This window comes from Lampris incognitus, chromosome 3 (genome assembly GCF_029633865.1).
Source record: "Lampris incognitus isolate fLamInc1 chromosome 3, fLamInc1.hap2, whole genome shotgun sequence".
Lineage (NCBI taxonomy): Eukaryota > Metazoa > Chordata > Actinopteri > Lampriformes > Lampridae > Lampris > Lampris incognitus.
The window spans coordinates 107077228-107091860 of NC_079213.1; the positions used below are offsets into that span (position 1 = coordinate 107077228).

At 44.6% G+C, this 14633-nt stretch overlaps 1 protein-coding gene across 4 annotated transcripts in view; it reads right to left on the reverse strand.

Annotated features, from left to right (window-relative positions):
- The window catches only part of mcf2l2 (MCF.2 cell line derived transforming sequence-like 2), a 146332-nt gene that overhangs the window by 97454 nt on the left and 34245 nt on the right, over window positions 1-14633 (reverse strand). For 3 of the 4 annotated variants that reach the window (XR_008810062.1, XM_056277946.1, XM_056277944.1), the window contains exons 5-15: window positions 14509-14628; window positions 11711-11827; window positions 11273-11422; window positions 11000-11124; window positions 10568-10682; window positions 9089-9208; window positions 8695-8886; window positions 5619-5810; window positions 5071-5257; window positions 4687-4790; window positions 3394-3482 (exon numbers count right to left, since the gene is read on the reverse strand). Coding sequence is in view for 3 of the 4 variants with exons in the window: in XM_056277946.1 (XP_056133921.1) it covers window positions 3394-3482; window positions 4687-4790; window positions 5071-5257; window positions 5619-5810; window positions 8695-8886; window positions 9089-9208; window positions 10568-10682; window positions 11000-11124; window positions 11273-11422; window positions 11711-11827; window positions 14509-14628 (1511 nt within the window). In the remaining variant the exon portion in view is untranslated. The remainder of the gene's footprint in view (window positions 1-3393; window positions 3483-4686; window positions 4791-5070; window positions 5258-5618; window positions 5811-8694; window positions 8887-9088; window positions 9209-10567; window positions 10683-10999; window positions 11125-11272; window positions 11423-11710; window positions 11828-14508; window positions 14629-14633) is intronic. The other variant, XM_056277945.1, reaches the window with a different exon arrangement.

Genomic DNA, 14633 nt, shown 5'->3' on the forward strand with positions numbered 1-14633 from the left:
TTCCATCACTCATTTACGTGACGTCTTCGTATCTCCACCCTTATAAACAATACAGTGGCATAACGACCGAAACCAATGACAGTTTCATATGCAAATATGGGTGTGGCCATTAACTAGTTTCAGTGGCCATGTGTACTATTTACAGATGATTTCCGCTTTTCTCAGGCCTTTCTTCCCCAGACGTCCAACCTTTCAGCCCTTTATACTCTGAGGACCTTTCCTCTTCAGACAAGTTGGTTCCCCAAACAGGCTATGATGACACAACTATGCATCATCATCCTCGAGGGGAATGTGGCTCAGGAATGCTGTCGGAGATTTATTGCAAACAGTTTTTCTCCCTCTGCTTTCCCCTCAACTCTCCTTTTTACCCATTTCTGCCAACACTCTCCATCTTTGTCACCTCTCTCACACCCCCCCCCCCCCCCCCGGTTCGCCTCCAACCCTTTGGCATATCTACCTCGGCTGCATCCACTTACGCTGTGGTTGGGTAAAGAATGCTGGGACGAACCAAGTTGCCAACATCAAGGCAGGGCTGGTCGGCATGGTGCCCTCCAGACGAAGTCCTTTACTCCTGGCGTGTCTCACTTGCTAACATTCAAACGGAAAGAATTCACTTGGCCTCTGCAATGAGGTCACATCTAATAAGCTGCTGGTTCAGCAAACACGAATTACCACTGTTTGTCTTATCTAGTAGTTGAGCTATAACCAGGAGGTCAATTTGAGGTGGGGACGCAAAGGGATGCCACCCTCCCTTGTTAAACAAATTGACAAAAAAAACAAAAACAAACAACCCTTTGTGAAACTGCTTAAGTATGTATGACGAAATGTATCATGAATATTTGAATTCTATCCATATTAGAGATTTGCAACCAAGTTCTTAACTAGTTTTGAAATGTACCTGGTGTAAGAAAATATTTCATGGTTGAAAAGTTGTAGGCCTATTGCTCCGGTTTCAAAGTTGATTGTGGTTTTGTTGTTGTTTTTTTACCCCTGCAATCCCCACTGGAATGTTTTTTACAAATCCACCACAGGATTTATCTTTACACAGTAGTCTTACTAGATATAATTTTATGACTTGAGTTCAACATTTCTTGACAGCGCACTTCCTGCTAGCTGCCTGTGACTCATTTCCCAAATACTGGCAGACGTCATAACTGTGAGCAAAACTGCTGCCGCTCTCTAAAGGGGGATCTCGGTGAAGAACAGCCACATGAATCAACTTTTCCTATACATGTATTCACATTCTTTGTCCATTGTTTTATTTTTACACCTTGGATTCTGTATTTAGTGTGACAGTCAAAGGAAGCGACAAGCACGGGCCTCTCAAAAATCACCAAACAAGGCTTGACAATGGCCATTCAGTGCCTCATTAACGTCATGATAGCCTCACATCCTTCCACAATGGCCACAGTTGATTTTGACAGGGACATTGTGGTGCCGTTAAATATTTGAAGAGCTTTTCTCTCATGGTAACATTCCACGAGGCCATTTCTCTATTTGCCCAATTTAGGTGCAGGATAAATCATTTTATGGCTACAATCTCGCTCTTTCATAAAAATTTTATGAAACAGTGCGACCTTTTTGGGACCCACTGTGATGATTTACAAGTGTCAAAAGTGCCAATGAGGTTTTTGCCAGAGTAAATGCAACTCTTCAAAATATGGTCAATTCAATTCATCTTTACATTCCATCTTCCGTCTTCTGAATTAAAAAAAAATGCATTGATTTCGGAATCAACCCTAACAGATTAAATTGAGGGAGAATTTAATTTGTAGGGGGGAAAAAAAAACCTAAATTGAGCCCAGCCCCGAGGCTTTGTGGCACTATTTTGACGATGCAGACAAACCACCACTTCCTCATTGGGGACTTCACTCTTGTGAAGCACTTAGTGACCTCGCTATGTGAAGGATCCCATACTAAATAAACTTTACTTACTTCCTTACGAGAGAAAAGTAAGTAAGTAAGTAAACAGAGCAACCCTCAATTTAATCTGTTAGGGTTCATTCAAAAACCAAGGCATTCTTCTTTTTTTTTTACTCTAATTTCAAACCAGGGGGTGAGGCACCCACAGTAGCTGAGTCTCAGGTCAGGAGCTGGCAAATTTAGCTGAGCGTTAATGCCGTTAAGTCCAGCCAGACAATTTATTTTGGTTACTCTGCTTCAGCTCTCTCCGGGCCTCAGGCCAATGCTTTGAAATGCTTCAGATTTTAGCTGTGACCACCCGTTAAGGGCAGTAGAACTGTTTTTCCCTCCACAATATTGTTTCCACTTAATCTCAAGACATCTCTCCTCGATGTGATGTTATCTAGAGAGGAATGGCAATGAGGATGGAATGGAAAAGAACAGCATGCAGCAAAGAGTGTGAGGTTGTATGCCGGATTCGAACCCAAAATTATTAAGTACATGCTGTGTGTCCGAGTCCGCTTTGGGGGTATCCCTATTGAAACCTTCGCCCCTGTAAAAAATCTGGTTAATTCTGTTTCTGTATCTTAAACCGGGTCCAGAAGGTTAGGCTGTGTTCGGACTGGTATTCGAAAGGATACGTCTCCATTCTTCACAGCCTACCGCTTGCTGTTTCGGTTGCATTCAGCATTTGCACACACGCAAAACCATTACGGTACCACAGAAACCAATGCAGATAGGATAATGATGTCTGACCACAGAAATCTGACTGGATCATTTGCAAATAACAATGTGGACAGTCAGCCCTGAGGATCAGATATGAGAAACAAGTCAGCTTCGGGTGGAGTCTAAAGATAGCATTGCTGCAGTTTGGATAGGTTGTGACTCTGTGATATTACTCAGAGTCATTATGTTGAAGTGATCTGACCAAGTGGATTAGACTTTTTGATAGCATGAAACTCTAAATCCTATGAGCAGTTGGCTTGGCTGCTAGCGTATGTAGTGAAATTAGATTAAAAACCACCCTGGAGTGTAGGGTTGCCAACTCCTTGAAATGGAAATAAGGAACAGGGGACAGGAACGGGGGTTGGATGGACAAGGCGGCGCAGACATAACAAATATAATGTGCCTTACACTATACACACACACACATATATATTATTTATATATATATTTTATATATAATAAGGAACAATTCCTTATTTTAAGGAACGGTTGGCATCCCTACTGGATAGCCAAAATGATTACAGAACACACGTCTGACCTTTATTCATCACCAACATCATCTGAGTTGTACTCACACCAAGTGACGTTTTACTCACACCAAGCTAGGCTTTACTCACACTGAGCTAAACACACTGCTGTTTGCATCATTGTCACGTCCAGATGATGAGGCAGGTTTTCTATCACGTTGCTGTTGTGTTTCATTTACATCACAGATTTTGGAAAAGGGAGGCAAACATATTGACAGGCATCTGTTTCTGTCCTTACCTGCGTCTGTTGGACAAACTTTCCTCTGTCTCACTGGACACCACAAGGTGGGTGGAGCCGCCCTGGCTCCCCTCATGCATTACCTCAATCTGTAAAACATACGCAAACACAATCATAGATATTCAGTCAGTGACAGCTGCAGGGCAGGTGAATAATTGTCTAGATTTATCCTGTCTCTTCTAAAATGGAAAAGTTGGATTACGTGGGACGTAGTCATAGCCATTTTTTTTTTGTTAACTCCTATTTACCGGGGTAAGACACACAGTCCTTGTTCACACTCTTACAGCTTGCACACATTCAATGCAGAAATTCAAACCCAGAACTTGCCAAGTACCAATGAGGTCCTTCATGGCAATCCTTTTTGCAAAACGCGGGATGAATCAGGGACATTTGGGGGTTCAGTGTTTCGTCTAAAGGCATCTTAATACTATTTTTGGGGGATGAAAGGTGGAGTTTGGCTGTCGCTTTTAAAAGTCAGTGCAGTTTTAAGAGGACATTGATACAAGGGGTGGTGGCAAGTGTGGCAGTGGGGGTGGGGCCTGTTAGCGCCAGCAGGGGGGAAGGACACACCTGAGGCCAGTCTGCCTGATTGTGGAGCCTTTATCCTCCCTGCTGAGACACCACCAGGCAGACTCTTGGGACCAGCATGGCAAATGAAGCCTCACCACCACACCAGGCGGAGACGACTATACGCATGACAGACGAGACAGACAAGATGGGCAGAGGGACCAGGCTGGCGTGGACAGAGGGAGAGGCTGAAGGAGAGCGAAGATGGACTGACACCATGGGGGAGTGCTGGGTCTTGGGCATGGCCAGGGAGATTCTGCATGCGCTATGTGCTACGGACAGCACAGCACACCGGTTAGGGCCACTGCTGGCTGAGCAACGCTGCAATGAGGTAGGGCTGAGGACTGGGGGAAGGGGCACGAGGTGCTCTGGGGACGGATGGGGGAAGCCCTCCGGGCTGGCCAGACCTTTGGGTCTAATCCGGATACTCTCGTCTGTGTGTCTGTCTCGTAATAAAGATAACTGTATTGACGATATTTGCCTCCATCCCTCTGTCCAAATGCCCTCATGACAACAGACTTGCCACAGTAAGTTTGTGTTTTTTTGCAGCATGATCACCAGTTTGAGTATGGAATAGATAGGAGAGAGGGGACAGAAATGGGATTATCCCCCATTCGGATTTCCTCCCAATCTTTTGAAAACTGTCAAGTTATCTGGACGAGACAGACATCCTGATATGAGCGACACTTGTGTCCTCTCTCGTGAGGTGAGATCAGAGGAGGGTACCTTGATGCCTCCCTTCGCCTTTCGTATGTTCTTCTTCTTGTTGGGGTCAGCCTCGGCCGGCTGTTTGCTGCTGTTGGAGCTGTCTGAAGCTCTGCGAGCGAGGGCTGAAAAAAAGATGAACAAAAAGATAATAACAAAATAATTCAGTGCAGAAATGCAACCCACTTTACACTCCATCGTTGTGAGTTGTCTTTTTTTTTGTCTCTTGTTAAGTTGCTCTGTCTTTCCTCCGTCTCTCTGTCTTCACTCCTTCTTGTTCGCTCTCACTTTAACGTATCTCTCACTCGATTTTTTTGTTATTTCTCTCCCTCTTTCTTGCTGTCGTCTCTCTTAACAGATCAGTGAAAGATTGCGATGATATCTCATCACAACATAAAAACTCACGTTGCTGGGCTCCGGTGGTCCTGCTGGTGTTTTTAAGCGAGGGTCGTTTGGGCGAGGACTCGGGTCGTGGCGCTACGGGCTGGACAGGCCGGGTCTGTTTGGCCGACATCTTCTTCAGACTGATGTGTCGCTTCTCAAACATCTCCTGCACGTCCTCCAGCCTCTTCAAAGCCTTCAGGACGGTGGCCTGAGGTGACGGGATGGATCAGTGATACGGTTTCTTTTCCATTTTTTCACCTCTGGTCATTTTACAACCTTCTATCTATGCACAGTCTGTGGGTGCCTTCCCTCAAATGTACCCGAAAACAGACACATTATTAAATCTATTGTTAGTATTACTATTAACACTCATTACATACACCTACCCTTATGCACCCTGTCCAAGATGCTTATCTATCGTGCAGGTGCATACATAAATAAGCATGTGTACAGATGTTTGTGTGTGTGTGTGTGTGTGTGTGTGTGTGTGTGGGTGTAGGTATATATGTGCTAGTGTGTTTGTGTATTTTGTGCTAGCATGCAAATATCTGTGTGTTTATATGTTTTACCTTGACATCCTCTGAGAGTACAACTTCATACTGATTGTGGATGTTCCTAAGTTCAGTCAGCTGATTCTCCTCTGCCGACTCCAGGAAGCGCTCAATGTCCGCCAGCGCTAACTCCGCCCCTTCCTGTGACTGACACTTGTCAACAGCCTGGGAGGCTAGCAGATAGATACCGGTCTCACACCACTGGTTCACCTGTAGAAGAACAATGTAAAGCAGAAATGACAACGATGACGATGATGATGATGATGATGATGACAATAAATTATTTATCTTAAGGTAGCCACCACATGTCGATTAACACAGTTACATATGAAATAAAAACTAATACGACGAACACTGTATCAACACACACACACACACACACACACACACACACACACACACACACACACACAGTCAGCAGCCATGTTTTCGAGTTACTTTTCCAGTCTGGCCAGCTACCCTCCTCACTTCACCAACATTAATGACCAAGTTAATTGGTTTAATGATTTGTGTACATCTGCCCTTGATTTTTTGGCTCCATGTACTTCCAGGGCTGTCCCAGTTATTAACACAACCCCCTTGGGTCAGTGAAAACATCCATCAAAAAAGAAGGGAATATAGGAAGGCCGAATGCAGATGGAAAAAATCTACTCTTGAAGTTCACCAACTCCATATGGAGGAGTTATTATCAAATTTGAATCAAACTATTAAAGATTCGAGAGCTGTTTACCTCTCTGACTTGATTGATAGCAATAGACATCACTCTAGGTTTCTGCTTAGTACTATCACTCACCTTGTGAGTCCCTCTCTTCCTACCATTTCCACCTCTTCTGCTTTTGACTATGAAAAGTTCTTGTCTTTCTTTGTTGACAAGATCAATGGTCTGTCCAATTTCACCCCCACTGCCCCCGCCCCTTTCAGTCGTCCGATTTTAATGTCAGAATTTGTTCCCGTTTCTCCGCAGTTCCTTGTAAATACTGTAGCCCTTATATGCGCCCCTCCTCCAGTCCCTGTGATATAATTCCAACAAAATTTTTAGCATCCATCCTCTCTGGCTTAGGTCCCAGCCTGCTCTCATCAACTGCTCACTCACATCCGGGTCCGTACCTGACTATTTTAAAATTGCCTGTGTTCAGCCTCTCCTCAAAAAACCCTCTCTCGATCCGGCAAGGGTAGAGAATTATATACAGATTTCCAAACTTTCTTTTTTTATCCAAAATCCTTGAAAAAATTGCTGCGGAGCAAATCCTGCAGCTGACTGAGGGTCATAATATTTTTGATAAATTTCAATCCGGCTTTCATCACAAGCATAGTACTGAGACTCCATTACTAAGTGTCAAATGATATTCTTATGCATGCTGATAAAGGTGAATACTCTATTCTTATTCTTCTAAATTTAACCGCTGCCTTTGATACCATCGATCATGCCATCTTACTTAATAGTTGACTGGTACAGCGTTAAATTGGTTTCGCTTTTATCTGACCAATAGATCTTTTAATGTTCATCAGCTCCCCTCTTGTGTGGAGTCCCTCAGGGGTCTGTCTTTGGGCCAATCCTCTTCTCTTCATACATGCTTCCTCTGAGTCATTTGTTTAGTCACTTTCAAGACATCATACCACTGTTATGCCGATGACAGTCAGAGCTATTTCTCTGCCAAACCCAATAACCTGAATCAACTGTCCTCCCGCTATGATTGCTTAGCTGCCACAAAAGACTGGATGTTCCTTAATTTCCTCCATCTAAACCCTGACACAACTGAAGTTCTCTGAATTGGTCCTGAGAACTTGTTCAGTTTATTGGTCCACTTCATTCAAACATCAAACCTACCGCTAAAAATCTTGGTATCATCTCTGACCAGAAAATAAATGTATTTTCATCACCATGTTACTAAGCTTGTCCAATCCTGTTTTCTTCAGCTAAGAATTATTGTAAAAATCCGAAATATTTTGTCCCCTCCCCCCCCACACACACACCTTTTCTCCCCAATTGTACTTGGCCGATTACCTAGTTTCCGAGCCGTCCCGGTCACTGCTCCACCCCCTCTGCCGATCCGGGGAGGGCGGCAGACTACCACATGCTTCCTCCAATACATGTGGAGTTGCCAGCCGCTTCTTTTCACCTGACAGTGAGGAGTTTCACCAGGGGGATGTAGCACATGGGAAGATCACACTATTCCCCCCAGTTCCCCCTCCCCCTCGACCAGGCACCCAGCCGACCAGAGGAGGCACTAGTGCACCGACCAGGACACAATAATAATAAGAATAATGATTACATTTACATAGCTCTTTTCTAGACACCCAAAGCACTTCACATTGAAGGGGGTAACTGGCTTCAACCACCACCAATGTTTAGCACCCACCTTGGTGATGCACAGCAGCCATTTTGCACCAGAACACTCACCACACATCAGGTTGAGGTGGAGAGGGAGGGATCATTGAGCCAGTTACATGGGGGGATGATAAGATGGCCAGATGGATAATCACATCCGGCTTCCCAGCTGCATACACGGCTAACTGTGTCTGTAGGGACGCCCGACCAAGCTGGAGGTAACACAGGCATTCGAACCGGTGATCCCCATGTTGGTAGGGAGCGGAATAGACTGCTACGCTACCCGGATGCCCATCTTTAGACTGTTCTAAGCGGCTTTGAAAAACCCATCTTTTTAAGCCTTTTTATAGATCCCCATCCCTGCCTTCTGTTTTGATTCGTTTTTAGCTTGGTCTGTTACTCTTTGTGCCATGTTTTATAGTCAATCATTTTATTTTATGTATTTACTCGTATTTTTCTGATTGAGTGTAAAGCACTTTGTAATTGTGTGTTTTTAAAAGTGTTATATAAATTATAAATACAATTTTACTTACACACATACACACACACAGAGGAAAACGTTAAACAAAAATTATACATTTTAAAATGACAAGTTACACCCTTAGTAAACAGATATATATGACCAGGAAAGAGTCACATTCTTGACAGACAGACAGACAGACAGACAGATAGACAGATAGATAGATAGATATAGATGTAGATGTAGATATAGAGATCCAAACTAAGACTGAAATGGCTTCCAGGTGGTCTGGTTCTCATTCCTACCTTGTTAATGCCTCTGTGTATCTGCAGTGATTTGGAGAGGATGTCTGTCTTCTTCTTGGCCTCATTGTTAAAGTCATCGCAGACGCGTCGCAGCTCCACACACTTGGGCCGAATGGAGTCCACAGCATAATGGTTGCTCTGGATCAGCTGGTCCCCGTGCAGCGCGTGGAGCTGGGCTTTCTCTAGGGGGGCCTTTGTAAACAGTACATCACAATAACTTCAACAATACCCCGACGTAATAATATTCTGACACGGGTGGTAAATAAGACCGGCTCAAACATAAAAAGATTTCATTCCAAACCCACGGTCACATTTATACAAAGTCAGTTTGCGTATGGATGTTTAATTATGTGTGTGTGTTTCCACGGGCGCACATGTGTCTGTGTGAACTGACCTGAGCCTTCTCCTCCAAGGCTTTGAGCTCCTTGAGTAGATGTTCCACCCTTGCAACACAATCCCCTATATCTGATAGGCTAGTCAGACTGTCCATCAAGCCGTCTAAGGTCACCTTCACCTACAGAACAGAAGGGATGGTGATGGAGAAATAAAACAAAAGAGTGATTGAAAAATTAATGGGGAGAAAGAGAGATATAACACTAATTAAAGACCGAGAGGGAAGACAGGCCATTCAAAATTTAACTATGAGGTTGGTATTATACCTGCTGGATGAAACTGCCATGATGAAAGGATCCATTTCTACTTTCAAAAAAAGGAAATAAACTTGCAACTGCAGTTCTTCACGTATTTTTCCTCCCAAGTAAAATAAACACAGGGCACTGATGATGGAGAACAGGACAAGGTGCTGAGTAGTCGCATCGACTTGAGGCTAGACAACACCCGTGTGGGAACTTTATATTGAAATGAATCGGGGCATCGTCCTCCCCCTTTCCCCCCCAATTGTATCCAGCCAATTACCCCACTCTTCCGAGTCGTCCCTGTGGCTGCTCCACCCCCTCTGCCGATCGGGGGAGGGCTGCAGACTACCACATGCCTCCTCCGATACATGTGGAGTCGCCAGCCGCTTCTTTTCACCTGACAGCGAGGAATTTCACCAGGGGGACGTAGCGCGTGGGAGGATCACACTATTTCCCCCCCTGTTCCCCCTCCCCTCCCCGAACAGGCGCCCTGACCAACCAGAGCAGACGCTAGTGCAGCGACCAGGACACATACCCGCATCCTGCTACCCACCCGCAGACACGGCCAATTGTCTCTGTAGGGACACCCCGACCGAGCTGGAGGTAATATGGGGATTCGAACTGGCGATCCGTGTGTTGGTAGGCAACGGAATAGACTGCCACACTACCCGGACGCCCCCAATAGGGGCATCTTCTTCATGCGTGCAAAGGAGTGCAGGTGTATTCTGGCCCTTAAACAAACGACTGCATCTGCAGTGAATTCGTACACACAGTAGCTGCTCTTAAATCCGTCATCCATCAGTCGAGTGTGTCTTCTGCTTTGGAAAATCCCAAGTGGCGCCATAATACCTTCTCTGTTAGCATGCAACAGCATTTTCCAAGAGCCTAGCTCTAGATTTTGGATGTGGCAATCTTTATGTGAACACTACAACTGACAATTTTCAGGACGAAAGGATGACATTTTTGTCAAATAACGGAGGGCACAGACTCTTCGGTATCTAAGCAATAAACCGCAGGCCTTACTTTACAATGACTTTAGAACAGCTACACAGATGAACAGATGGACGTACAGACAGACAGATGGGTGGACGGATGGACAGACCAACAAACAGACAGACAGATGGATGGCTTGACAGATGGATAGACCAACAAACAGACAGATAGATGGATGGCCTGACAGATGGATAGACAGACAGATGGCCTGACAAGCGGACTGACAGACAGACAGAGCCACCCACCTCTCGAAAGTCCTGTTCAAAGTGGCGTAGCTGCAAACACTGCTCCAGTTTCAGATGGTGTTTAGACCAGAACTGTTCAAAGGCATTCTCGGTCTCATCCAGCTGGGCCAACAACCTACACACACACACACACACACACACACACACACAAACAGACAAAATTTTCCAAACAGGAACCAAGGGTAACTTAACCAAATTGGTGTCCATTTTGTACTTTTATATGTTGGGATTTAAACATCTGGTGGTCTCCAGTGTCAACAGACGTAACAATGGTCAGAAATGATACCTTCCTGCTGCCCACAGGCATGACTACCTATAGCTTACAACCATCTAAACGGAATGAGTGTGACTGCTGGAACTACATGTCCGTACTGTAAAATACATGGTTGATATTCAGCAGATCATATGGTCAAAGGTTTTGATGAGCCCCACCTTTCCACTGTCGTCTGGTTTTCCATCTCATCTGGGTTGAGTTTGTGGCTTTCTGATTTGGCCGCCTGCTCCTTGATACAACCGAGCAGGGTGGTGCCCTGCTTCAGTGCTAGCTTCAGTTCATCCTACACAGCAGGGGATATGGGCAAGTAACGGTAATAATATCAGCTGACGTGTGTGTATGTGCGTGTGTGTGCGTGTGTGTGTGTGTGTGTGTGTGTGTGTGTGTGTGTGTGTGTGTGTGTGTGTGTGTGTGCAATCTATAACACCCACCTTGAGTTTGTTGTGTTTGTCAGTGTGTGCCGTGAGCAGGTCTTTGGTGCACTGGACGTCATTAGGCAGCTCCGTCTCCGCCAGGTCTGTCCCAAACTTCTGCAACATCTGAGCTGTGGTTTTCACGGTCACTGCAAAATTCTCTATGGCCTGCAAACGAATTTTACACAAACAGGTGAATCCGCACTTCCTGTCAATGTAAACAACCTAAGGCAATCCTCTTGAATTTCACAGACACGACAGACTTACACTTAAGCTTTTGTTTTCTTACAAACCTCACATATGAGGGTGTGCACACACGTCCTTGAGCAGGTACACACACCCACGCACACAAATCTTAATCTATATGCAAACACACATGCATCAGGTGCCCACACAAACACACAAAAACACACACATACACACACATGCAGAGCGCGACACTGTGTGTGTGCTCACAGTTCGATGGTGAATCCATTGACTGTGACAATAGTCCAGGTTCCCTCCTAGTTCACAGGTCAGCTGGGCTTTGTCGATGTAGCTGTGCAGGTCTGATAGTGAGTTAAGCATCACAATCTGCAAAAACATATCAGAGAAAAAAAACACAAGAGATGCCTTACATGATAATGCATGAAATAAAAAATTTGTTGATTATCATGTGGATGATCACATTTTTACAGCACAAGGTCTTCAGGACAATTCATGCCTAGTATAGACAGGTTAGCAGTTGGAGACACAGTTCTGTCTCAAAGTAGAAAATCAGCAAGCCAAACATCCTACCTTTAATCTACTACTACTACTACTACTACTACTACTACTACTACTACTTTTGGCTGGTCCCGTTAGGGGTCACCACAGCAGATCATCCTTCTCCATCTCTTCCTGTCCTCTGCATCTTCCTCTGTCACACCAGCCACCTGCATGTCCTCCCTCACCACATCCATAAACCTCCTCTCTGGCCTTCCTCTTTTCCTCTCCCCTGGCAGCTCCATATTCAGCATCCTTCTCCCAATATACCCGGCATCTCTCCTCCACACATGTCCAAACCATCTCAATCTTGCCTCTCTTGCTTTGTCTCCAAACTGTTCGACCTGAGCTGTCCCTCTAATATACTCATTCCTAATCCTGTCCTTCTTCGTCACTCCCAGTGAAAATCTTATCATCTTCAACTCTGCCAACTCCAGCTCCACCTCCTGTCTTTTCATCAGTGCCACCGTCTCCAAACCATATAAAAAAACCTGGTCTCACAACCATCTTGTAAACCTTCCCTTTAACTCTTGCTGGCACCCTTCTGTCACAAATCACTCCTGACACTCTTCTCCACCCACTCCACCCTGCCTGCACGCTCTTCTTCACCTCTCTTCTGCACTCCCTGTTACTTTGCACAGTTGACCCCAAGTATTTAAACTCATCCATCTTCATCACCTCTACTCCTCGCATCCTCACCATTCCACTGTCCTCCCTCTCATTCACCCATATGTATTCCACCTTGCTCCTACTGACTTTCATTCCTCTTCTCTCCGGTGCATACCTCCAACCTCTCCAGGCTCCACCTGCTCCCTACTCCCACTACAGATCACAATGTTATCTGCAAACATCATAGTCCACAGAAACTCCTGCCTGACCTTGTCCGTCAACCTGTCCATCACCATCACAAACAAGAAAGGGCTCAGAGCTGATCCTTGATGTAACCCCACCTCCACCTTGAACCCGTCTACATCCTAGCTTTAATCTAACACCAAAATCCAGCCTGTAGATGTTTCATTAAAGACAAACAGAGGAAGGAATTTGTGAACTCATGTAAAGGTTGTTGGAAATGCTATGTTCAAATTAACTTTTAATACAATCTTAAATTCACTCCTAAGCCTTGGCAAATCATCTCAGGTGCAATCTCAGCTGCTTTTGGATCATCTGTTCTTACTGAAATCTCTATGGAGTGACTGTTTGTTTAGCAGTACCACAAATCACAGAAAAGCTTGTTCATTGTGACAGACTGATATTGCAGGACGTTTTACAAGGCATTTAATTAAAAATGACCTTTAATATAATTCATATTCATTTCATTTAGGAAAATAAAAAACCCCGAAAAAAGCTAAAACTGGGCACCATTCTGTTGTAAACCTTAAGCCAGTTGGACATTAGCTCAGTATCTGGAGAAACATCTTATCAGTCTCGGGGTCAATTCTCTTTTTATTGAATCAATTTAGAATGTAAATTGAATCTGCAATGCATGAAATAGTTGCACAACTTATTAAATTTGGGATTTCTACAGCAAGTCACCTTTCCTTGACCAATTGAAGTTAACCGGAATCAGCCCAAATACTGCTTTTATCAGAACATGTCTGGCCCGGACAAATACTCCATACTTAAGTTTTGATCTACTGATCGCTTGATCATTGACTCATTCAGTCAATCCATGTATGTTTGTATATGTCTATCTAGTATCTATAGACAACATAAGATGAGAAAATTTTGAAATAAGATTAATTTTATCAATCCTCACGAGGCAAACCGCATCAGTGAAGGCATTAAGACATTATCCAATCCGGTCATTCAGTCAAGTGTGGGCATGCAGTTCTCCGAGGGCGATGGGAACAGTGATTCTGTCAAGCCCGCATGGCAACGGAGAAGAAAAAATGATATTTCACACAGTAAGCATTGAAGAATACAACAATTAGAGGGCAAGTTATGGAGGCCTGCCCCGTGCTGAAGAGGAAGGGCTGCCGGTTTGATCACTAGTACTGAGTCTGACTGTGCAACACGCCACACACCACATCACATATGATAAGTGCCTCTACATGCGTCAAGGGTGCTCAGTTGAAGGAAATCCTGTTGTTCGACATTCTACTTGAAAAATATGAGCGGGTATCTGGCATTGACTATGCCTCGACATGCAGAAACCTTATCTCATTCTCTTGCACAAACAGTTGGGGTGTTTATCGGCTTCATGTGTTGCAATGCCGAGGCACGGTTGTAGAAGCAGAGCGTGCACTGTAAGATCACCCGTGGCGGTTTTGCATAATCGCTGGCTCCAAATGAAAACCTCATGTTGCCAATCAGCCAGCTTTTCGAGATACAAAACAATCCTGAAACAAAACAGGTCCATTTCTTTTGCGAAAGACACAATTTCTATATCAAATCATAAAATGAGATTATGCTCCAAATTACTCAATATTCCAAGTGATGGGGCTTTCACGTGACAGATCTCCACAGAAGACATGATGCTGTTATTATGGTGGGTACTCAAGCATGCTTACCGGTACCTTCATTTTGAAGTCATCTCTGTGCAGCTTGATACCAATGTCAGCTATTGCTCTTTGGAGGAGCCTGGACGGTCTCAAGACTAACACCAGTTGTAGGTTCCCTGGAAATGCCCCCTGAT